At 44.3% G+C, this 25,647-nt stretch overlaps 1 protein-coding gene across 4 annotated transcripts in view; it reads right to left on the bottom strand.

Annotated features, from left to right (window-relative positions):
- Window positions 1-10,626: 10,626 nt before the first annotated feature.
- The window catches only part of LOC143955255 (brevinin-2HS2A-like), a 278,539-nt gene continuing 263,518 nt past the window's right edge, over window positions 10,627-25,647 (bottom strand). For 3 of the 4 annotated variants that reach the window (XR_013269795.1, XR_013269796.1, XM_077465336.1), the window contains 3 exons: window positions 20,100-20,176; window positions 18,115-18,208; window positions 10,627-10,867 (listed from right to left, as the gene is read on the bottom strand). Coding sequence is in view for 1 of the 4 variants with exons in the window: in XM_077465336.1 (XP_077321462.1) it covers window positions 10,699-10,867; window positions 18,115-18,208; window positions 20,100-20,176 (340 nt within the window). In the remaining 3 variants the exon portion in view is untranslated. Of the gene's footprint in view, window positions 10,868-18,114; window positions 18,209-20,099; window positions 20,177-20,271; window positions 20,287-25,647 lie in introns of those variants that run through there. The other variant, XR_013269797.1, reaches the window with a different exon arrangement.

Below are 25,647 nucleotides of genomic sequence, written 5' to 3'. Positions count from 1 at the left end.
GGGACTCAAGGAAGAATGGGATAGAGGAGATGGGACTGGAGGGAGAATGGGATGAAGGAGATGGGACTGCAGGAAGAATGGAATGGAGGAGGAGGACAGGGAATGGAGGAAATTCAACTGGGGGGGGGGGGGGGGGGAGAGATGGGACTGGAGGAGGAGGGTGTGGGATGGAGGAGATGGGACTTGAGAATGTGCATGGGATTGCAGGAGGATGAGGAGGACATGGGATGGAGAAGGAGGAGCACATGGAATGGGTCTTTGTGGGATGGCCAGTGGGTGCATTTGGTGGGACAGACAGTGAGTGGGCAATGGGGAATGTTGGTGGTCCAGGCCTAAATGACTTCCCTGGATGGGGCACTATTCCTCCCACTGCCACCAATGACTGCACACTATTCATGAAACCAATGATAGGACACTATTATTTCCAATGACACAAATGATGGGACACTACTAGTTACAGTGACCCCCAATAATAGGGTACTATTGCTCCCAATGAAACCAATGATGGGGCACTATTCATCCCACTGATAGAAATTATGGGGTGCTATCCCCCCCCCCCAATAATAGTAATAATAATAATGCAGAATAGTAAACCAGACCTTTGTGTAGAAAGTTGGGAGACCCCTGCCCTAGAGAGACCCGCTTCGGACACTTTGAATATCTCGTAATGCCCTTTGGGCTATGCAACGCTCCTGCGACCTTCCAGCATTTTGTGAATGATATTTTCAGAGACTATCTCGACCTGTTTGTCATAGTATATTTGGACGACATCTTGATCTTCTCCCCCTCTCTGCCCGTTCACAGAGAACACATTAGAAAGGTTCTAACTCGGCTTCGTCAACACGGCTTGTATGCGAAACCTGAGAAGTGCGAGTTTGAACGTCGCAGCATCCAGTTTCTGGGACTGATTATTTCGGTGGATGGAATCAAGATGGATCCACAAAAAGTTTCTGCCATCCTGGATTGGCCAGCTCCTACAGATAAGAGAGGAATCCAACGTTTTGTGGGGTTCGCAAATTTTTATCGCAAGTTCATCAAGGGTTTCTCTACTATCATCGTCCCGATCACAAGATTGACCAGACAGGGTATCAAGTTCCAGTGGACTCCGGAAGCTCAGGCTGCTTTCACCTCCCTTAAAGAACAATTTGTGTCAGAATCTGTCTTGAAGCACCCTAATTCTGCGCTACCCTATATCCTAGGGGTGGATACATCCGAGATTGCAGTGGGGGCAGTACTCTCCCAGGGACAGGGTCCCAAGGCCTTATGGCATCCGGTGGCTTTCTTCTCGTGCAAATTGTCTGAAGCGGAGAGGAATTATGACATCGGGGACAGGGAGCTACTCGCTATCAAAGCTGCACTTGAAGAATGGCGCTATCTTCTGGAGGGAGCAGCTCATCCCATTCTGGTATACACTGACCACAAAAACTTAGAATACTTGAAGACTGCTAAGAGGCTGAAGCCGCGTCAGGCCAGATGGGCACTCTTTTTTACGAGATTTTCATTCCACATTACCTATAGGGTCAAAAAACACCAAACCCGACGCGCTGTCTCGGATGTTCAGTTAACCCGAAACCTTTCAACCAACAGATACCATCCTTGCACCCGGAAACTTCCTTATGCTCCAGGAAGACCTATTGTCCCATCTCAAGCAGGCCTCATCATCGGCTTCGCACCCATCAAACACCACCCTACATTTCAGCAATGACTTATTGTGGCATGAAAATAAGATCTACGTGCCTCAACAATTACGGGTTGCTGTTCTTAAATCCTGCCATGACCACAAACTGGCCGGCCATTTTGGGGTACACAAGACCGCCAAACTCCTTCAACGCACCTTCTGGTGGCCTCAGCTGCTAAGAGATTGCAAGCTTTATGTTGAATCATGCACCACCTGTACCCAGAACAAGGGTAGCAAGACCAAAGCCTGGGGGTTGCTGAAACCACTCCCTATTCCGGAAAGGCCATGGAAAATGATTTCCATGGACTTTATTGTTGAATTACCACCGTCAGAAGGCTACACCACTATCTTTGTGGTAGTTGACAGATTCTCCAAGATGGCTCATTTTCTGCCCATGAAGGGTACACCTTCTGCCCCTGAGACTGCAAGGATCTTCATTAAGGAAATAGTAAGACTCCACGGTATACCTGCAAACATTGTTTCCGATCTTGGGGTGCAATTTACGTCTAAATTTTGGAGAGCTTTGTGTGAGTCCCTGAAGATTGACCTTTCGTTCTCCTCTGCCTACCACCCCCAGACCAATGGCCAGACCGAACAAACAAACCAGACCATCGACCAATATTTGCGGTGCTATTCTTCCTTTTCGCAAGATGATTGGGTATCCCTCTTTTACCACTTGTTGAGTTCGCCTACAACAACTCCGTTCATTCTGCAACGAATCAGTCTCCCTTTTTTGCGAATTATGGTTTTCACACTCTGTTCTTATCAAACAACATTCCAGAATGTACAGTCCCAGCGGCTCAGGAAACCTTGAACTTTTTCTGCACCAATAACAAGCTGCTTCAAGAGACGATGGCAAGGACCCAAGAACGCAACAAGGCGGCTTTTGATGAAAAGAGGAGAGGGGAGCTCGATTTAAAACCCGGGGATTTAGTCTGGCTGTCTACCCTGAATTTGAAATTGGCATGCCCATCCAGAAAACTGGGCCAAAAATTTGTGGGTCCCTTCCCAGTAACCAGGAAAATTAATAACGTGGCCTATGAACTGAAACTACTGGAGTCGTTTCGTATCCACCCAGTGTTCCATGTGGCCCTCCTAAAACCCTCAATCCAGGATCCCTTCACCAATCGGAACGTTGGTCCCCCTGAACCTGTGCTTATTAACGGTGAGGAAGAATTTGAGGTTGAAGCGATTTTAGATTGCAGAACGAGACGCAACCAAGTCCAATATCTGGTGAAGTGGAAGGGGTATGGGCCAGAAGAGAACTCCTGGGAACCAGAGACTGGTATCTACGCCAAGAGGTTGATTCTGGCCTTCAAGAGATCTCACCCGGGTAAGATGTCCCAGTTGGGCATCCGGAGGCTGCCCATTGGAGGGGGGCAATGTCAGGAAGATCCTTCTCACCGGCATCCGAGCGGCGTAAGACGCAGAAGATCATCTGTGCGGTAAGAAGAGCGTCATCGCGGTTGGCGGTGCGATCGCGTGCGGCCGTTTGACGCAATTGGCGCCAATAGCGCAATTTAAAGTGGATCCTTGCTTTACTGCCTTGCTGCCCGATCAACAGCGTTCCCGTGTACTCTGGTATCCTGTATCTGATCCGTATCCTGATCCGTATTGAACCCGGCCTGTTCCTGACTTCGCTGTTTGCTGCCTGCCCCCGACTTTTGGCTTCCTACCTGACTACTCTTCTGGATTTCGTTTCTGTACCTGATCTGCTCGCCTGTGCCTGACCTGGACCGTTGTACTACTCTGTTACCTGCCAGTTTCCCATTTACCGCTGCTGGACTACAGAACACCTCCCAGTCCGCCACCGTACCCGGCTGTTGTCTTCCACTGTGACCTGTTGCCTCTTATCTCTTGCTGCGGACTACAGGACTCCTTCCACTTCCCGCTATATCCTGTTTGCACCTGCACTCCGCTGTTGGACTACAGAACTCCTCCCGTTGTCCGCTGTATCCTGCAGCCACTTGCACTCTGCTTTCGGACTACAGGACTCCTCCCGCTGTCTGCTGTACCTTGCCATCACCTGCACTCCACTGCTGGACTACAGGACACCTCCCATTACCAACGGTCTGCTGCTTCCTACATCAACCATCCAGTCAGGCACTTGTGCTCCTCTGTGCTCCCGAGCCCCTGTCATCTCTACCAGGGCCTCCCGAGTCAGAGGTCTACGGGAGGCCACTCCCTACATTCCGGGCTCTGCCTTAAGGTACGTGACATTAGCAGACTGTACGTCAGTCCCTATACCGATGAAGGACTGCTGCAGTATAGGGCAGCGGTCAGCAGTAGTGCACCTCAACCCTATGTATTGTGGACCTATACCAGTCGTTATAGAGTAGCAGACTGTACCTCACTCAACCCTATGTACTGTAGCACCCTATACCCTACCAGTCCTTATAAGGACCTTTGTGGAAGAAGTAGGTTGTGTGTGACTGATTAGCAGACTATATGTCAGTCCCTATACCGATGAAGGGCTGCTGCAGTATAGGGCAGCGGTCAGCAGTAGTGCACCTCAACCCTATGTATTGTGGACCTATACCAGTCCTTATAGAGTAGCAGACTGTACCTCACTCAACCCTATGTACTGTAGCACCCTAGACCTTGCCAGTCCTTATAAGGACCTTTGTGGAAGAAGTAGGTTGTGTGTGACTGATTAGCAGACTGTACGTCAGTCCCTATACCGATGAAGGACTGCTGCAGTATAGGGCAGCGGTCAGCAGTAGTGCACCTCAACCCTATGTATTGTGGACCTATACCAGTCCTTATAGAGTAGCAGACTGTACCTCACTCAACCCTATGTACTGTAGCACCCTATACCTTATCAGTCCTTATAAGGACCTTTGTGGAACAAGTAGGTTGTGTGTGACTGATTAGCAGACTGTACGTCAGTCCCTATACCGATGAAGGACTGCTGCAGTATAGGGCTGACTGATTAGCAGACTGCAGCAGAAGGGCAGCAGTCAAGTATAATATTCTTTCTATATTTGGAAGAAAGAATATTATACGTGTACAAGCCTATTACCATACCACTGATACCAGTCCTGAAAAGAACCTTTGTGGACCTAATATAGTAACAGCTACTGATTAAACTGACCCTCACTGCCTCACACACAGCTTCCTGCCTGTCCCTATATAAACTGACAAAACAGAGGCTACTGGAACAATAACTGGAATAGCACTTTTGTGGACCTGATAGTAACAGCTAATGATTAAACTGCCTGTCCCTGCAGCACATACCGTCCTGTCCCTTTCTCTAAACTGACAAAAGACACTCAGGCTGCTGCAACAATCACTAGCACAGCACTGCCTCAAACCTATATCCTGAACTACACCTAACACCTATACAAGTCCTGAAAAGAACTTTTGTGTACCAAATAGCTAGCGATTTGGGTCACTGCAATCTCTCCCTGCTCCACACAGCAACCTCTCCCTATAGTGACAGAAGAAAGAATGTAAAATGGCCGCCAGATCGGGTGTATTTATAAGTTAGGGGGAATGTCCAAGTGTCCATGTGCTGTAATGTCTCAATTGGCTGTCCTGTACCCCATGATGGATGTGTCATCATAGGTCAAAGTTCTTTTACACAGTAAACACGGAAGTCCGCTGGGCGAACGGCGGCAATAGTCCGCCGATCGTGCGGACCGCGAACAGCCGAAATTCGCCGCAAAACGACCGCCGGGCGAACCGTTCGGCCATCCCTACTGCAGAAGTTAGAGTGGGTGTTGTGTGCCTCCTGCACAGTATGCACCTGAAGATAGCCCTTATTGCTCCTGTTGTTTAGAGACAACAGTGCTGGTCATGGACGTGGTGCATCGTCCTCAGCACGTGGCATTGGGACACGCTTGTCGTTATTTTTGGCAGCTGGACATGTTGAGCCACAACATGCCAAAGACTTGGTACAGTGGATGACCAAGCTCTCCTCATCCTCCTCATCCTCTCTCACCCAGGCTCAGGGTACTAGCAAAGCAGCTGCCAACGCGTCCTCTTCCCTCGTCTCAATGTCATCAGTCACTCCTTCCCTAGACCCACCATGTCCTCCAGAGGAGTCCCCCAAGCTGTTTGAGCACAGTGTTGGGTACATGCTCCAGGAGGATGCCCAGTGTTTTGAAGGCTCTGATGATGATACCCAGCTAGAGAAAAGCAGTAGCACTAGTGCAGAGAGAGGGGATGCTCAAAAAGGACAGCAATCTGGCAGTCATGTTCCACCAGCTGCAGCATACTGCCAGGTTTGCTCCAGTGATGAAGAGGGAGGGACTGATGAGGTCACTGACTCCACGTGGGTGCCTGATAGGTGAGAGGAGAAGGAGGCACATCTCCAACGAGGCAGGATGCCCTCCAGGGGCCAGATTTAGGGCAGCAGACCGACTGAATCACACCGCAGAGCTTCACCTGTTCAGGGAGCTGCCTCTGTACATTATTCCAAAAGTTCTTTGGTGAGGGCTTTTTTGAGACGGGTGCATCAGATTGCACCGCTGCTATTTGCAACATATGTCTCAAGCGTATCTTGTGTGGCCAAAACATCAGCCGCTTAGGCAACACATGCTTGACCAGACATATGTTGGCCTGCCATGCATCTCGTTGGCAAGCGTGCCTTAAAGACCCACACCAAAGAACAAAGCGGACCTCTCCTTGCTCCTCATCAGCTGGGATCTCCAACCCCACTAGACCTTCAGTCCTCTCTGAAACCTGCACTGAGAGGAATGAAGGTGTAGAATTAGGTGTGTCACAGCCAAGTACTTGCAGGCACTCTGCTAGCAGGACACCCACGTCCGAATGTAGCAGGCAAATTTCCCTGCCCCAGCTGCTGGACTGTAGAAAGAAGTTCACTCCCAGCCATCCACATGCCCAGTGGTTGAATGCTAGCTTGGCTAAATCGCTAGCACTTCAACTGCTGCCTTTTCAGTTGGTAGACTCGGCCCCCTTCTGTGACATTGTGCAATGTGCGGTTCCTCAGTGGCAGGTCCCCAAACACCACTTTTTCTCACGGAAAGCGATTCCGGCTCTCTACCGGCATGTGTAAGGCAATGTCCATGCCTCGCTAGACAGGGCGGTCTGGGGTAAGGTGCATATTACCACTGACTCATGGTCCAGCAGGCATGGACAGGGACATTACCTATCCTTCTCGCCCCATTGGGTCACTCTTCTGGCAGCTGGGAAGGATGCAGGACAAGGTGCAGTAGTGTTGGAGGTTGTTCTGCCACCACGCCCCCAAAATGATACTACTGGTTGTGACACACATCTCTCCTCCACCCCCTCCTCTTCTTCGTCCTCCATGACCTCTTCCAGTGCTTTGTCCTCGGAACCAGCGGTGCTCCGTAGGCGTTCAAGGGGCTACGCAAGTACGCAGGCAAAAATATGCCATGCCGTGATTGCACTGGTTTGTTTGGGGGACAGGATCCACATCGGGGCAGATATTTTGTCAGCTCTGCAGGGGCAGGCCGAGAGGTGGTTGACGCCATGCCAGCTTAAGCCAGGAATGGTGGTTTGTGACAATGGCACCAACCTCCTCTCCACCCCCCGACAGGGACAACTGACCCATGTGCCCTATGTGGCTCACGTCCTTAACCTGGTGGTGCAGCGGTTCTTGGGCAGGTACCTGGACTTACAGGATGTCCTGAGGAAGGCCAGGAAAGTCTGTGTGCATTTCCACTGATCATTTAATGTCAGTGCTCAGCTGGCTGAGCTCCAAAAGGAGTTGAACCTGCCCAAGAACCTCCTTATATGTGGCATGACCACCAGGTGGAACTCAACGTTGGCCATGCTGCAGCGACTGCACATGCAGCAGAGTGCCATCAATGAGTACCTGTGCGAATACGCACCAGGACAGGGTCAGGGGAGCTTGTTTTTTTTTTCCATCACGCCACTGGGGCATGATCAGGGATGCATGTACTGTCCTGTCACCATTTGAGGAGGCCACGAGGATGGTGAGCAGTCACAGTGCATTCTTCAGTGACACTGTACCTCGTGTCCACCTGTTGGAGCACACGCTGCATGGAATAATGGACAGGACACCTGAGGCAGAACAGAGACAGGAAGAGGAGGACTTCCTTGCCTCTCAAGGCCCCCTTTATCCAGACAGTGTTCCTGCTGTCCCACCCATCCCACAGGAAGAGGAGGAGGAGGAGGAGGCTTGTGCCAGCATGGGGGTGGAGCCTAGCACTCAGCATCAGCAGCAGCAGTCCTGTAGGGATGATTTACAGTCCCAAGAAAGCCGTGGACTTGTACGTGGCTGGGAGGAGGTGGCTGTGGATCATGTTGTCCTTAGTGACCCAGAGGACTCCGGACCGAATGCCTTAGCTAACCAACGCTGTGTCGCCTCCCTGATCCTGCAAAGCCTGCGGAAGGATCCTCGTATTCTTCGGATCAAGGAGAGGGACCATTACTGGCTGGCCACTCTCCTTGATCCACGGTACAAGGGTAAGGTTGCGGACCTTATCTTGCTGTCGCAGAGGGAGCAGAGGATGAGATATCTCTGGGAGGCCTTGCAGAATGGTCTGTGCAACAGGTTCCCAGAGATTGGAAGGTTACAAACTCCTGGTCCTGGACAATGTGTTGCTGAGGCTTCGGTCAGTCACAGAAGGAGCGCTGGAGAAGGTGGCCGCCTGACAATTTTTTAGTTTGCAGCCCCAAGGTATGATCAATTCCAGCAACCATCACCAGCATCTGATTTACATGGTGCAGGAATACCTAGGGGCAAGGTCAGACTTGGACACCTTTCCTAAAAAAAATCCTCTGTCTTACTGGGTCTTGAGGATGGATCACTGGCCAGAGCTTGCATAGTATGCAATTGAGCTACTGGCCTGTCCTGCATCCAGCGTTCTTTCGGGAACGCACCTTCTGTGCTGCTGGAGGCTTTGTAACCCATCACAGGGTGTCCACCGACTAAGTTGATCGACTGACCTTCATAAAGATGAATCAGTCTTGGATCACCATCTGTTACCAAGCACCTGAAGCTGATGTAACTGAATTTTTTTATTTTATTTTTTGAAATGTCAAAATGTCACACCCCTTCAAGACAGCCTATGCTGATGCTGAGTGACTGTCCTGTTATGTTGACTGACTATCCTCTTCCTCCTGCTGATAGCTTGGAAGAACATTTTTGGTTCTGGATGACACCACCAGCCCAATTTTCATCCCCTGTTTAACAGGAGCCTGTAGTTACATTTTTTTATGCAATTAGAGTGCAATGCTTTGCAGCAGGGCTCATTCCTGCACTCCAACTAGAGTATATGGGAGAGGTTGCAGTGTTGTGGCACCAGCACCAGTGCCTAAGGCCCAATTTGTCAGCCCCTGTTTAACAGGGGCACAATTTTTGATGCAATGCTTTGCAACAGGGCTCATGCCTGCACTCCATCTAGAGAATCTGGGAGAGGTTGCAGTGTCGTGGCACCAGCAAGTAGTGCCTAAGGCCCAATTTTTCAGCTCCTGTTTACCAGGGGCATGCAATTACAATTTTTGATATAATATTTCACAGCAGGGCCCGTTCCTGCGCCCACCGAGAGTAACTGTGAGGACTTACAGTGTTGTGGCACCACCACGACCACCAAAGGCCCAATTTTTCTACCTCTGTTCAACAATGGCATGTAATTACAATTCTTGATATAATAGTTCACAGCAGGGCGTTCCAGCGCCCCCACCAAGAGTCACTTTGAGGACTTACAGTGTTAACTTGTGCCAACACCTTAGGGCCACATTTCTGTAGAGCATATAGGACAGGCCCCTACTTTCAAACATCCAACTTACAAACGTCTCCTACTTGCAAACGGAAGGAGATAACAGGAAGTGAGATGAAAAAAGACAGACGGGAAAAAAAATTATACAGGGGTGATAACCCTTCCCTATGTTTTCCAAAAAGCTTAAAAATAGATTTTTTGACTGGAGCTACACTTTAAAAATTTATCAGTTCAAAATTACAAACAGTCCCTGTCTTTTTTGCACCACCTGTATACTTCTGTTCTGAGTATATAGGGCCTGGCAGCCCCACATGTTTCCTTTTTTTTATTTGCCCTTAATATCCATACAAGACCCACATGGGCTGGTAATGGACATGGGGGCTACCCATGCCATTTTTCTCCATGATTTTCATCCGTATTGCTGGACTTTTTTCCCGTTAAATGTCATTTTGTGCAGGGATTGTTCTAAACACAGGGCCTCTGCTAAAAATATATATATAATATTTGCGGGTTCCACCATGTTTCCCCAAAAATAAGACCTACCCCGAAAATAAGCTCTAGTTGGGAAGGGTTGTGTTGTGTGGTCTAGACTGTGTATGTTTCTGTGGTGAATACCTTCATTGTGGCGCTGCTCAGCTGATTCCCCGCTGCTCAACTTCTGCCAGCTGTCAGCGTGGATCTCAGGCACCCCTCCCTCTGCAGTGCTCGGAGCATGGAAGACTGATCCGGCGGGTCACGGAAGCGCTGAGGAAGCCGCTGTAGGAAGGTACGCTGTACATTGCATAGGGCTGTAATGCAGTGCATTTTATGATTTACAGGCACTTTTAACTCCGTTCCACTGGCCACTGGGGATTTCTGTCAGGAATGCACAAAATCACAAGTTTTCCCAAAAGGCACAGAAACGCGTTGCTTTTTAGAGAATGCGTGGGGTGCCAACAATTCTATAGACGTCAATAAGCACAGGACTCTTCACATGCCGAACCGCATGATTCCACAGCACCATAAAGGTGACACGTGAAGAACACGCAGAACTGCACACGCTAGGCTGCCCTGTAGTGGTGTAATCCTGACCTGAGAGTAATCATTGGCTGATATATTCTGTATGATTTTATGTTGATTAGATAAAGTGGAGGATCTATCTGGATCAGTGGGGCTGATGGATCCAACTGAAAGCTGAGAAGTGATTACATTCCCTGGGAAGTTCTCTAAGGACTATATTTCCTCCGACTACAATAGGATCATCATATAAAAATAATAAAGAAGAAGAAAACACAATGCGGGTGATATTTTTATTTTTTATCAGATATTTAGCATTTAGCCAAATGATATTTCACATCAGAATAATTCTTAGCGTGGTTTTGTTAGGCTTTTAAGCCGTTCACAACTCGATCCTTGAAAATTATTGGCCTTGCACGCCTTTATTTTTTCAGCCAAAGCTGCTATAACACTTCCGATATCTCTTTTTACTCCTTTCTTTGGAACTTCCCCTCCATTTTCCTCTTCATCAGCATCTCTCCTGGAAGAAGACACGGTTATTATTAAATAAAGCGACATTGATTAATACATAAAAACTGTATTTCACTGGTAACAATAATGTGTATTTTTAGGACACATTGGCTACTATTCTATGACCACATTAACATGCTAAAGGCAGAGGCAACCCGTCCATTAGGGCCACCCTTCCCCCCCATCCATGCCCCCAGCCCCTAATCTACATACGGGGCGCCGGACGCATGTATTCCAATGGGAGTTTCTGTTTTTAGCACGTCATTGGAGCCAGAGGCTCTAATACGCTTCAAAAAAGCTTATTAGAGGGCGGGGAGCGAGCCCACCCATTTGTGTGACAATAGCGAATGAATATTCGCTATCGTCACGCTAATTCTCCTCCCGGGCCAATTAGGAAGCGGGTCCCGTTTCCTAATTGCTCATAAGGAGAAGTGATCCTATTGGCCATGGAGGAGGGAGGAGGAGCACAGCCGCAGTGATGTAAGAGAAGCTGCCGCCCGTCACCTGGAGGGAAGCACTGCCTGCGCCATAGACACTCAGTGTCCATCAATGCCGTCTCATCAGTGAAGGAGAAAAATTACCTTTTTTTGCTCAATTTTATTACAAACTATAAAAAAAATTTTTTGTTTTTTGTTTTTCCAAATTGGTTGTCTTTTTTTGTTTCTTAAGCAAGAAAAAAAAACACCAAAAGAAAGCTCTACTTGTGGAAAAAAAAATGATAAAAAGTTCATATGAGTACAGTGTAGCATGACCGCTACATTCATTCATTCAAAGTGAGACAGCGCTGAAAGCTGAAAATTGGCCTGGGCAGGAGGGGGTGAAAGTGCTCAGTAGGCAAGTAGTTAAATGTGTATTTTGGTCTTTTATTTCCGCATTTTGGTACTTTTTTAAATGCACATTTTTTTAACACGTATTTTGATGTGAGTCATTTTAATGAGCATTTTGGCGCTTTTCTAATAACACATTTTGGAACAGATTATTTTTACACGCATTTTGGTGAGGTTTATAATGCACATTTTAGTACTTGGTGTGGTTTTTATGCGTAAATTAGCAAAACACATATCTGCTAACTGCTTTTGGGGGTTATTAACACCTTTGGCCTATGGTACAATGACGGCCAGGGTGGGAGCACTGTTTTTCTGGGAGGACGTTATATAATGTCCTCCTAGAAGGTCTGTCTCACGGGGGCCACGCAGCGGTACAATCTGTCACTGGCTGTATCCGACAGCCACAGCTGATGACTGATCACTGTACTGGTCTGCCGGTCGCACTAAAAAAAAGTTGTTAAAAAAAGTAATAATAGTAATAGTAATAGTAATAAAAAAAAAAAAAAAAAATGTAAAATTATAATTATATATATATATATATATATATATATATATATATATATATATATATATATATATATATATATATATATATATATATATATATATATTTTTTTTTATATACTGTCAGCAGTCAGTGTCCCTGATTACCAGCACACCAGTTGATGACGCTGTATTGCACTGATGACAGTATGTACAAAAACGTACTTTTAAATTTTTTAATTTTCAAAAAAATTGTGACAAAAAATTACAACTTCAAAATGCTTCTTACTAAATAAATACCTTGGACTGTCTGCTTTCCAAAAAGGGGTCATTTGGGGTTATTTGTACTCTTACGTGTTTTGGGGCCTTGTTTTTGGGCCGTGTTTTTACATGTTTTAGGCAGGTTTCCATTACATCAGAGGGGGGCGGGGTCACCTACACGTCATTGGGGAAGCCCGGCTTCCTCACTTGCGTCAGAGGGGGACGGGGTCAGGTGACCGGTGACCCCGCCCTCCTCATATAAGAAATGTCTGGTTGCGGCGATCCCCGCAGTGTCTCAGCCAGTGGAGACAGAGGACGGATGGACTGCGCTGCGCTGAAAAAAGAAGATCACCCATCGCTGGATCAGATCAGCCATCTCCTGAAGGGTCTGGTATGGATATTTAGGGGGAACCCCACGCTTTTTTTTTATCAAAGACTTTCAATGACTGTTCTCTGTATTACAGGGAGCCGACAATTCATTATAGCCGCGAGTGATTTTAAATGACTTTTTTTTCTGCAGAAATTACACTTCATGCAGGGACAGTTCTAAGCACGGGAAACATGCGCCCCTTTACAGGCATACTATACCCACCTGCCCTGTAGCACCCCTACCTGCCTTGTACCACCCCCAACCTGCCCTGTTCCACCCCAAACTGCCCTGTACCACTCCAACCTGCCCTGTACCACCCCGACACTGCTCTGTACCACCCCAAACTGCCCTGTACCACCCCCAAACTGCCAATATACCAATTCAATCTACCCCATATCACCCCAACCTGCCACTATACCACTCTATACTATTAACGAAAACCTGTTTAACAAAATTAGTAAATTTGAAAATTCGTAATTTAGAAAATGCAGAAAATCGAAAAACCCCAAAATTCTAAAATTTGAAATAACTAATAAATAATAACTTAACTAATACTAAATATTTAATTATAGGCATTGGAATTTCCTTTCAAATTTGGCTGTTAGTGAACGTAACGAATAGGAATTTATCCAAAGTTACGAATTATCCGAAATAACAAATGCCGTATCTAAATGAGTGGAATGTAACAAATCAATAATAATAAATAACAGAGGGAAATAAATAAAAAGATTTATCAAAAAAAAAAAATAATAATAATAATAATAAATAATAATGATAAAAAAAATGTATTTTTATTATTAATTTGTTCTGTTCTATTCGTTTAGATGTGGCATTCTTTATGTGGGATAATTTGTAACTTCGGATAAATTTGTATTTGTTACGTTCACTAACAGCCAAATTTAAAAGGAAATTCCAATACCTATAATTTAATAGATATTATTAGTTAGTTAGTTAGTTATTATTTTGAATTTTCTGATTTTCTTTCTTTTTTTCGAATTTTATGAATTTATGAATTTTCTAATTTCTGAATTTACTAATTGCGTCCATAACAAATGTAAAGTAAATACTCCTGTGCTACCTAGGAAATAAAATTGAAAAGTCAAGGTGCTGAAAACACTGTAAGGGTCAAACACTACCCAAATACAAGTAAAATAAATCAATAGATGGTGTTGCGCTCCTAGGTAAATAATTGTGTTTAGATACAGAAACTTCAAATGCATAGTATAATAGCTTCAAAGTGCATCTATTAACATAACAGGACCAGTAAAGTGAAAATTGACATAAATAAAATGATAAAATGCAAGTGTGCTATGCAGGTGACTAAAGTGGACAATATAAATAATATCTGAATTGATATAAAAGACGTTCTGCTATGCATAGGTAAGTATATTTAAAATATATTAAATAAGTCTATGTAACAGAAGTGCAAATGGTGCTAATGAATCACAGAAATGAACTCTTCTGGATCCAAATGCAAAGTGCAATATGGAGGTGTTCTATAGTATCATCAGGTAACACTGTGACTTCAGTGGTAAGTGGATCTTCGGTGTGTGTAACACAAATTATTACCTTACTGCTGTAAGGTAAACAGCATTTATAGAGAGGGGGAAGAGAGAGTTGATTACTCAGGATGGAATGTTTTCTGAGCGTTCCTCCTTTCCTATGGGTCCCAGTGTGTGCAGAGCTTTAATGTGTATTTCCTTTCACTCCAGTAAGATGGATAGCAAGGACCGCTCACATGCATAGAGACCGGACATATATGGGAAAGGATATAGAACCTCTATAGTGTAGAATGTTTATAATTGGATGTTTATTAATGAGAATAGCAAGAAACATACTCACATTTAGTAAAAGAATAAAGTACAATGTAAAAGTGAGTGCAGAGCTCGAAACCTATACGTCACTTCCGATGTCCATCTGCCTGAGTCCTACGCGTTACGTCACTGTCATGTGAGTTCAACAGGGAAAAGCTAAGGTCAGCAGAAGTGTCCTTAAATAGGTTACATGTAATTGCCAGTCGGCCATTTTCCCGAAGCCTTTATAGTTGTAATATTAGAGCAGCCATTTTCCAAAAGAACGTTCTAAAGGCTACGACCGTGGCCATCTTGCTGAAGCTCAAAAAACAGAATGGTAATGACATGCACAGCAACATAGCTGCAGCGCTAAGTGTCAGCAAAGAATGATACCATAGCTGAATATGTGGAGAAAATAAATGATCAGTTTGTATTAACGGTATGTGTCAGCAGCAAGCATATACATACAGACCGGGAGACTTTGTTGATATAAAAACAATACTGGAGGGAAATCATAATAATTTGCCAATAATCATCGGGGAACTCTTAAGAGAGGTGGAGATATATATATTAAAAAAATGTATTATTAGACTACATCGCTAAATAGATGCATTAAAAAATGATTAAAAAGGAAAGTGGCAATCCTTAAAATAAAAGATTAAAATAAGTAATGATTTAAAAGTCAGACTCTGGAAATGATGTCTAGGTGGCAAAAAATGGATGAGTAGAGAGTAAACAATAATAAATAAAATCTAAATAGAATATTAAAAAATGCAAATATAATCTCAATATTACAGTAAAGTCTAAATAGTAAATATACGTATGGTCTAAAACACGCTGAAATGCAGTCAGAAGTCACTAATAAAACAATTCAAGTCAAATTCTATATTTAAGCCCCGAGGGGTAAAAGTAACGAGAATAAAAATCCATTTGGATTCAAGTTGATTCAAGTATGTCCCCCGCCAATGTTTTTTGTAGGGTTCGATGCCCCAACATGTGTGGGGTCTTGCTTATGATGTGTAGCAAAGTGTTTAGAAACACTATGTTTATCAAACCCCTTAATAATGTTTTGTACATGTTCCTTGATCCTCACTTTTAAGGGTCTTTTTGTGCATCCAATGTACTGTAGGGTGGAGCTACATTCAAGTGCATATACTGCGCCTTCTGTGTTGCAAAAGATGAAGTTGTTGTGTTCCTAGTGCTAGTTCGTGTCAATTTAAACACCTTTTCAGCTGGTCTTTTAGTCTTGGTGCAGGCAAAGCACCATTTAGACGGATAGAAACCTTAACACTTTGCTACACATCATAAGCATGACCCCACATGTCTCAAGTTTTGGGGCATCGAACCATACAAAAAATATTGGCGGGGGGACGTAAGGTCAGGACCTTGAGTCAACTTGAATCCAAATGGATTTTTATTCTCGATACTTTTATCCCTCGGGGCTTAAATATAGAATTTCACTTAAATTGATTTATTAGTGACTTCTGACTGCATTTCAGCATGTTTTAGACCATACATATATTTTACTAGTCAGACTTTACTGTAATATTGAGATTATTTATGCATTTTTTTAATATTCTATTTAGATTTTATTTATGATCGTTTACGCTCTGCTCATCCATTTTTTGCCACCTAGACATCATTTCCGGAGTCTGACTTTTAAATCATTACTTATTTTAATCTTTTATTTTAATGATTGCCACTTTCCCTTTTAATCAATTTTTGAATGCATCTATTTAGCGATGTAGTCTAATAATAAAAAAATGTAATATCTATATCTCCACCTCTCTAAAGCGATCTCCGATGATTATGGGCGAATTATTATGATTGCCATTCAGTATCGTTTTTATATCAACAAAGTCTCCTGGTCTGTATGCATATGCTTGCTGCTGACACATACTAATAAAATAAATGAATACAAAGCGATCATATATTCAGCTATGGTATCATTCATTGCTGACCCTTAGCGCTGCAGTTATGTCGTTATGCAGTTATGTCGTTACCATTCAGTTTTTTGAGCTTCAGCAAGATGGCCACGGACATAGCCTTTAGAGCGATCTTTAGGAAAATGGCTGCTCTAAATTTACAAATACAAGGGCTTCGGGAAAATAGCCGACCGGCAATTACATCTTATGTAACCTATTTAAGGACACTTCTGCTGACCATAGCCTATCCCCGTTGAAGTCATATGACAGTGACATAATGCGTAGGACTCCGGAAGTGACGTTTAGGTTTCGAGCTTGGCACTCGTTTTTACATTGTACTTTATTCTTTTACTAAATGTGAGTATGTTTTTTGCTATTCTCATTAATAAACATCCATTTATAAACATTCTACACTATAGAGGCTCTATATTCTATCCCATATATGTCCGGTCTCTATGCATGTGAGCGGTCCTTGCTATCCATCTTACTGGAGTGAAAGGAAATACCTATTAAAGCTCTGCACGCAGTGGGACCCATAGGAAAGAAGGAACGCGCAGGAAACATTCCATCCTGAGTGATCAACTCTCTCTTCCCCCTCTCTATAAATGCTGTTTACCTTACAGCAGTAAGGTAATAATTTAGTACACTCAAAGGTGTTACACAAACCGAAGATCCACTTACCACTGAAGACACAGTGCTACTTGATGATAATATAGAACACCTCCACATTGCACTTTGCACTTTGGATCCAGAAGAGTTCATTTCTGTGATTCATCAGCACCATTCGCACTTCTGTTACATGGACTTATTTAATATATTTTATATATACTTACCTATGCATAGCGGAAAGTCTTTTATATCATTTTAGATATTATTTATATTGTCCACTTTAGTCACCTGCTTAGCACACTTGCACTTTATCATTTTATTTATGTCAATTTGCACTTTACTGGTTCTATTATGATAATTTATGCACTTTGAAGCTATTATATTATGCATTTGAAGTTTCTGTATCTAAACACAATTTTATTTACCTATGAGAGCAACACCATCTATTGATTTATTTTACTTGATCATAACAAATGACCTGAAAAACAAAAAAGAAAAATGAATAAATCTAAAAAAAAAAAAAAATTCAGCAGTGCATGTCTATTAGCATTGCTGAACTCTGATGAAGTCTGATAACATTGCTGAACTCTAATGAAGGAAGAGTGGTGTTGCCCAAAACATGTTGGCTGTTTTCTAATATGACCTATTTATCAACAGTTAAAATTGTCTAGGACTTTTTATCCTTTTTGTATTTCTATGGCTAGAAACTTTGTCAGGTTTTTTTCCCAGTCAAAGAGATCCCACCCTCACTTACTGTCCCAGTAATATAAATGTATTTTTTAAATGAAAGTCATTGATGAGATGGCCACGAGGCCTGTCCTTTGTGGCAGAGTTATGCAAATACCAGGACGGAATAGACAGACATTAAAATGATTTGGTAGATAAAACAACACTCCTATACGTATTTCACATATATGTTTAGCTGTTTTCCTAGATTTAAGTTTTAAAAGTCTATATTTTAATTAAAAAAAAGTCTTATACATACTTACTCTTGGTCACAGAGAGAATAGGAGATGATCCCAACAAAGAAAAGGAGTAACATGGTTTTCTTCAAGGTGAACATCTTTGGGCTCTGTAAATAGTCTGGCTCCATGGAAAGAAAAAGAAAACAGAACTGAAAATAAGACTCAAAAAATTACAAGGCCCCCAATGTTAGGCACACATACAATAAAAGGTCCAATGTTTGTTTGCTCTAAACCAGGGGTCTCCAAACTTTGGCCCTCCAGTTGTTCAGGAAATACAATTCCCATTATGCCTCATCATGCCTGTGAATGTCAGCTTTACAATGCCTCATGGGACGTGTAGTTCCACAACAGCTGGAGGGCCGTAGTTTGAATAACCCATCACAAAAGATCCTGTACACTCGGCACCCATTATGGGAAGGTTGAGTATTTTTAATAACATGGATTCACTTGATGCTTTCCAGACCTTACTGGATCTGGTTACCCATGGATAAAACAATGATGAAGGGTTCTCAAACGATCTTGTTCCTCATTCTTATAAAAGGAAGAGCACAGCAGGTTATTTGCCATTGGAGCTGATTCACAAGAACCAAAGTTCCAATCGCCATTATCTATGGTTTGCAGGGCTTTCTATTCTAAATGGGGATGCCTTTTGCCTCACCTGGGCTTCCCACCCTAGTACTCAATTAAAATTAAAGGATTTTAGAATGAAAATCAATTTATAGTTATCTGCTTTACCCACTTTGGACCAAGCGTAAGTTCAGCCCAAACATTGCACGTTCACCCATTTAGCGAACACCCATATTTACAGTCACTTGCCCACTGAGCCCCCATAATGCACTGTGTGCGGCACAGTGAATTCTAAGCCCTGATTGGCTGAAGCAATGCACCTGGCCAGAGCTTTACCCAATCAGGGTGCAGTGAATAGTAGAGATGGGCAAACAGTTCGGGCTGAGCAAAAGTTTGGCCCGAATATCACCTGCGAACAGCCGAATTTGCAGGTCTCTCCACAGAACGTTCACCCTGCCAAGTGCCCCACAATGCAATGCGAGCTACACAGTGCATTTTAAGCCCTTATTGGGCAAAGCTTTGCCCAATCAGGGCACAGTAAATAGCTGGTTGTCATGGAGCGGGTCAGGAAGCCAGCTGCAGCATCCTTAACAACGAATGAGTCATCAGCTGTCAACGGGCTTTCCTGATGACAGCTAAATTAAAACAAAAAACATTGCCAGCAAGAGAAAAAAGTGTGAATTACATTTTTTTAATGTTTTACTTTAACATTAAAATCACTGCTCCTTTAAAAATTTTGCATTGATACATGTCCCCCGGGGCAGTACCCAGCCCCCTATACCCTTTTTATGGCCAATAACTTGCATCTAAGCCTTCAAAATAGGGACTTTTGTTTTTTCAAATTTGGATCCCATAGACTTTAATAGGGTTCCCGCCTCAGGTCCAAACTTTTTCCATGTTCTGGAGTTTTGGTGTGAACAAAACAGGGGGGGGGGGGGGGGGTGTTCGGCTCATCACTAATGAGCATTTAACCTTCAAAAGATCCATACTGCTCACAGGTGAGCTGGCTCCAATGGCATGATCTCCTCACTGCAGTGTACTTGCCCAGTCACAGCGGAAGCAATAATGAAAGGAAAATCTGGATGGCTGCACACCAAAATGAGATCCAAATGCCTTTTTTTATATAAAACCATGAAGAACATAAAGAGCACAAAGCACAATTCGTGTGTGAAACATGTAAGCCATTTTTCCCTTGCTTGTACATGTATTGCTCTTCATGTTCTTCATGGTTTTAGGGGACTAAAGGCATTTGGATCTCAGTTTGGTGTGCAACCATCCAGATTTTCCTTTCATTAATGAGAAACCTTGCCAGCATTTAGAATCAAAATAAAACAGGGGAGTTGTTTAAACTTTACCTGCGAGCCATATACCAAGGATTCTTTCCTTATAAACAATTACAATTGGATTAATAATATAGTAGCAATATTGCTGCATATGCTTACCGGATAGTTCAGGTGGTGCTGAGAGTGTGGACAGCTGGAAGTCTTCAAGAGGTCTACTGTACAGTGAACGGGGTTGGCTTATATAGTAGAAGAAAGACAAGATAATTGCAGTAATTATTTTAAAAGTCATTTTTTTTCTCAGGAACACGTGAAAATAAAGTACAATATTTACCTGCTAGCCTCCAGGTAGGACAATTAACTGCACCCAGTAAGCATTCCACATATCTCCTGATCACCTCTGCCGGGTTAGCCCCCCCCATATCAACATTTTTGAAAAAATCTTATGCAGTTTGTTAGATCTTTGTTTTTCTTGTCAAAAATCATTCAGGCTAATAGATAACTATAAATATTGATGATTGAACATTTCCAGAATAGACACTGTCTCAAATCACTGGTAATTAAAATCCCATTATTCTTTAAAGAGACTTGAAAATTGAAATATTAGGTGGTACATAAGGGCGGGTTAGCCCCCCACATGCAATTTTCTGGCCAAAAATCAACTAGACTAGTAGAAATTCGTTAGATCCGGTATGATCAAGTGGTTTTAATGTTAGATCTCACATAATTTCAGAGATATTCCACATAAAAATAGAGATATTAGATGGTACATAAGGACAGGTTAGCCCCCCACATGCGATTTTCTGACCAAAAATCATTCAGGCTAATAGATATTTGTTAGATCCGGTAATATCAAGTGGTTTTAACGTTAGATCTCACATAATTTCAGTGATATTCCACATAAAAATAGAGATATTAGGTGGTACATAAGGACGGGTTGACCCCCCCATATCAAATTTTCTGGCCAAAAATTATTTAGACTAATAGATATTCGTTAGATCCGGTATGATCAATCGGGCAGAAACAGAAGTACAGTAACAAATGTAGCCAAAACATAGCCAAAGTTCAGTAACCAGAACAGATAGTCAGTCAAGCCAGAAGTCAGGGATCAATGTAGTGGAACAGCAAGCAGGATCTGGAGCCAGAAGGGATGTCAGCAAAGCAAGTCTTGAACAGGATCGCAGGAGATTGTTTCTGTGATGTTGACCAAGGCGAAGGCAGAGATCCTTTACTGGATGGCTTAAGTAGGCAGGACTGACAAGCAGGATATCATCAACAGCTGAGTAACTGTGGAGAGATAGGAGCAGGCAATTAGCCAACAGCTGAGCGGCCAGCTCAGAGAAGGAAGGGCTGAGCCCAGCCCTGACAGTGAGTTGGGATTGTCCACCGCCAAATCTGTGGTGGAAGGGTCAGTTGCTTTAAGAGTCCTTTTTGTAATGAGAACGACCTCCTCAGAGCTTTCACCCAAAGTACCATATGTTAGTCTTTTGGGTGGGTGAATAACCCTTCATTCTCATTGTTCTTTATGTTCTGGGGTTACAGGCACACTGGTCTCAGCTTCTTCCTGTATGTCAGCTTCCTCAATGAAGGATGGAAAGTCTTAGGGGTCTGTTGTCAGCAGGGAAGATTGAGGGTCTTCCAACTCTTCAAAAGGTGGACTTTGAGGAACAAACTCAGGAGGCTCTGGCCTGAGAGTCACCTTGAGAGGAGAAGAAAAGGGGGGGTCTCAGGCCCTGGCATTTGAGTCGGCCACAGACAATCTTTCTCTTCATCCTCGCTGTTTTCATCTTCAGCAAGGGGTACAGAGTAAGATCTAGTCACTGGCCGGGATCTTTGAGAGGCCATGGGTCTGGACTGTAAATCTGGCTGTGGTGGCACATGAACTGTTTCTAACAGAGGCAACAGATGATTGTGATGCCAAGTCTTCAGCAGGCCTGTACTTCCCTCTGGCCAGATTTGATATACTGGGTGTACTGGCAGATGCTTGCAAACGACCTAGGGCTATGACTTCCAGCAGTCAACCAACTTGTGCTTTCCAGGGACACCCAGGTTTCTCAGCAGTACCTTGTCATCCGGTTGTAGGTCCTGCACTCGTACCCTGAGGTCAAAGTTTATTTTGTTTCTCTGTCCTCGGGCATATGAGGCAGCTTGAGACTTATAGGCAGTTTTCAGATGTCTCTGCAGGCGATCCACATACCCTCTGTGGGAAGTTGCTGAAGTATGGTCAAGGGATGTGCCGAAGGCCAAGTTTACTGGCAGCCAGGCCTACGGTCCGAGCATCAAACTTTAGGGAGAGTAACCTCCGGCATCATTGTCGGTGCTGTTATAAGCATGCACAATAGCCACTACATGCTTTCTCCAGTGCTGCTTTTTTTCTGAATTTAGAGTTCTGAGCATATCCAGGAGGGTTTGGTTGAATCTCTCTGGTTGAGAATCTCTGTGAGGATGATACGGAGTGGTTTTAGACTTTCTAATGCCCAACAGGTCTAAAAGTCTCTTGATGAGACTACTCTCGAAATCTCTCCCTTGTTCAGAGTGGATGTGTTGGGACAGACCATAGTGCACAAAGAATTTCTCTGCGAAGATCTTGGCCACCGTGGATGCTTGTTGGTTCCTCGTGGAAAACGCCTGGGCATACTGAGTGAAATGGTCAGTCACTACCAGGTCCAGGATATTTCCCTGTTTGCTCAGATCAGGCTGCAAGCACAGAATGTCAATGAACACCAGCTCCATAGGTTCTGACTCTGAATATGCCATTGGGGCAGCTAGGTGAGTCAAAGTCATCCTTTGGATACATCTGATGCAGGAGTGGCAACAGCCCACATGCAGGGCCAGTAGAACCGGTCCCTCACCAGGTGAAAAGTCCTCTTGGGCCCTAGGTGGCCATGGTTGTCATGTAGGGCAGTTAATACTGTCTCCCTATGTTTTTCAGGTAGTAATAGCTGACATTTTTCTTCAGAATCATCAGAGGGGCCCCTTCGGTAGACCAACCCTCTGAGCACCTGAAACCGATCCCACTATCCGTGCAGCAGATGGGTTTCCTTCGGGGAGTCAATGAGGAGCAAGTCAGGGTGTTGGCTCTCCAAGGCCTTCAATGTAAAGCTACAGGGAGGGTCCTCCAACTGGTCCCTCCGCAGGTCTTTCTTTGACAGCTTGGGCAGACCTTCATCCCAGACTTGGATGACATTGCAATAACATCTGGGGACACCAGCGGCTGACACTCCAACCTCTTTGATCCTGGATCCTACTCCAGGTTGATGTTCTGTTTCTTGACATAAGGCTCGTACCCCTTCAGGTGTCATATTCTTCTGGAGGGTCTCTGGAACAATGGGGCCCGGTCGATACTTCAAGCTGAAAATAAACCCTAATAGCGCAACCAACCATCTGTGACCCATGGCGTCCAACTTGGTGGTAGTGAGGATGTAGGTGAGAGGATTGTTGTCGATCTTGATCACGAACTCCGCTCCATACAGGTAATCCCTCAGCTTATCCACCACCGCCCAATTCAAGGCCAGGAACTCAAGTTTGTGCATGGGGTAGTTCTTCTCGGCAGGGTCAAGTTTGCGTAGGCAATAGGCCGTAGATGGCATTCATGCTCTTGATATAGCACCTCACCTAACCCATCTCGACTGGCGTCAAAGTGTAGCTCGTATGGCTTGGTTGGATCTGCATAGGCCACGACTAGAGCGGTTGTTAGGCTTCACTTCAGCTGCCTAAAACCTCTTCACACTTCGGAGTCCATTGTTCCTGAATGAATTCTCTGGGTTTTCTGGGCCCTGCAGCTGGTCTGACAGGCTTCGCCAGATCATGGTCAGCGTCTTAGCGAATCCCTGGACAAATCGTCTGTAATAAGAGCAGAATCCCAGAAATGACCTAAGTTCAGTCATGTTGGTAGGCCTCGGCCAGGAGGTGACAGCTTCCAGCTTCTGGGGGTCGGTGGCCACTTCGTCAGCAGACACAATGTGGCCAAAGTAGTTGACTGAGGGTTGATAAAACTGGACAGCTTCAACCCCCTCATCATGGAGTTTCTTCAGGACCTCCTGCAGACACTCTTTGTTCTCTTCCAGGGTTTTGCCATAAACGATGATGTCGTCTAAGTACAACAACACCTCGATTAGTTTCATGTCACCCACGGTCTTCTCCATTAGCCCGCGGACTCTGGTGCACCGGACCAAGTCCGCCGGATAGTCTGATCGTGTGTACGTGGCATTACTGGCAGCATTGGTGGGCACTGTTGGTACTGAAAAAGAAGTTATAGGCGGTCCCACACAAATAGCTGTAGGTTAGTAAATGGAACTGCTACCCCTGAATAGACATCTTCCTGTATTCCATCTTCCCGTGCAAGTATTCTGCGGGGAGGAATCAATGTAGTACCATGCAGAGCTCCCACTCTGGCTCAGTCGCTGTCCCCTAGTTTCTTTAAAAGAAGAACTATTAAATCTTTAACATGGCTGCATTTCAAGGGAAACGTCAAGTGTGGCACAAATGGGTGTCCTTGCTGCAGCCAGTGGAAATCAGTTTTGTTCAACAGTCACACACAAGAACTATGAAATAACAAATTTCTACAACTGCAACACCAATTATGTCATATACCTACTGACATGCGACATTTGTCACATTCAATATGTGGGTAGAACAGCCAGGCGTCTTCGTGATCTCTTCAATGAACATCTATATAGTGTGACAAAAAATCTGAATACAAATGTAGCCAAGCACGTTAACCACTTCCGGACCTCCCACTGTCATTTTACGTCATGTCTTTGAAGGAGGATATAATTGTTATGGCAGCAGCTAGCTGCCATAACCCCGGTATCCTCTTCTTCAGCGGGCGGTCCACTACAAAATAAAAGTGGTCTCTGCAGAGACGGCGGCGGGAGAGGGCCCTCAACCGCTTACTGGAGCCATCGGCAGCGGCAGAGGTAATCGCATCTGTCCCTGCCTAGGTATGGAGACGAGTGAGGGGAAGATGGCCCCCACCCGTCTCCATATCATTGCACGTCACTTCTGCCCAGCCTTTCTTAACCTTTTCAACACAGAGGAACCCTTTAAATAGTTCTCCGGTCTCGGGGAACCCCTGCTAAAAATTAGAAGTCTACAACTCATGATAGATTAGTGTGATGGTCAGTTGGAAGAATGGTCCTTACATTTGTGGTCATTGGGAAGAATTACCTCCTTTAGAGATAGATAAAAAGATCAATGGTGTTGATGGGAACTTATCTGGGAGGCAGAAATGGCCCAATGCTGATGGAACCCCTAGTAACCTCTGGAGCAGGGGTAGGGAACCTTTTTGGCTGAGAGAGCCATGGACGCCACATATTTTAAAATCTAATTTCGTGAGAGCCATACAATATGTTTAAAACTAAATACAAGTAAATGTGTGCATTTTATGTAAGACCAACACTTTTAAAGTACAATAAGTCTCTGAATTAAACCATCAGGTGTTCTTTATTAAGAGATAAATCACAGAAAAAAAGAAATACGGCAAAGTTGCCGAACATGACATGACCTCTGAATTCTTTTAATAACGTTGTTATGCTGTTGCTAACCAATGATGAATAAAGTACTTCTTACCGTTAATGCGACTTCTATTGCTGCATGGTTTTGCTGATGGCTTTGTTGCCTGTTGCTACGTGGTGCGGTTAAGCTTCATGCAGGCATTGAGACTTCCATTCTTTAAACGTGATCGTAGGTTGGTCTTAATGTTCTTTTT

Source organism: Lithobates pipiens, unplaced genomic scaffold (assembly GCF_037356315.1).
Source record: "Lithobates pipiens isolate NorthernLeopardFrog02 unplaced genomic scaffold, aLitPip1_a1.2 Scaffold_35, whole genome shotgun sequence".
Taxonomy (NCBI): Eukaryota; Metazoa; Chordata; class Amphibia; order Anura; family Ranidae; genus Lithobates; species Lithobates pipiens.
The sequence above is the reverse complement of the archived record's forward strand: the minus strand, read 5'-3'. Positions and strand labels throughout refer to the sequence as shown.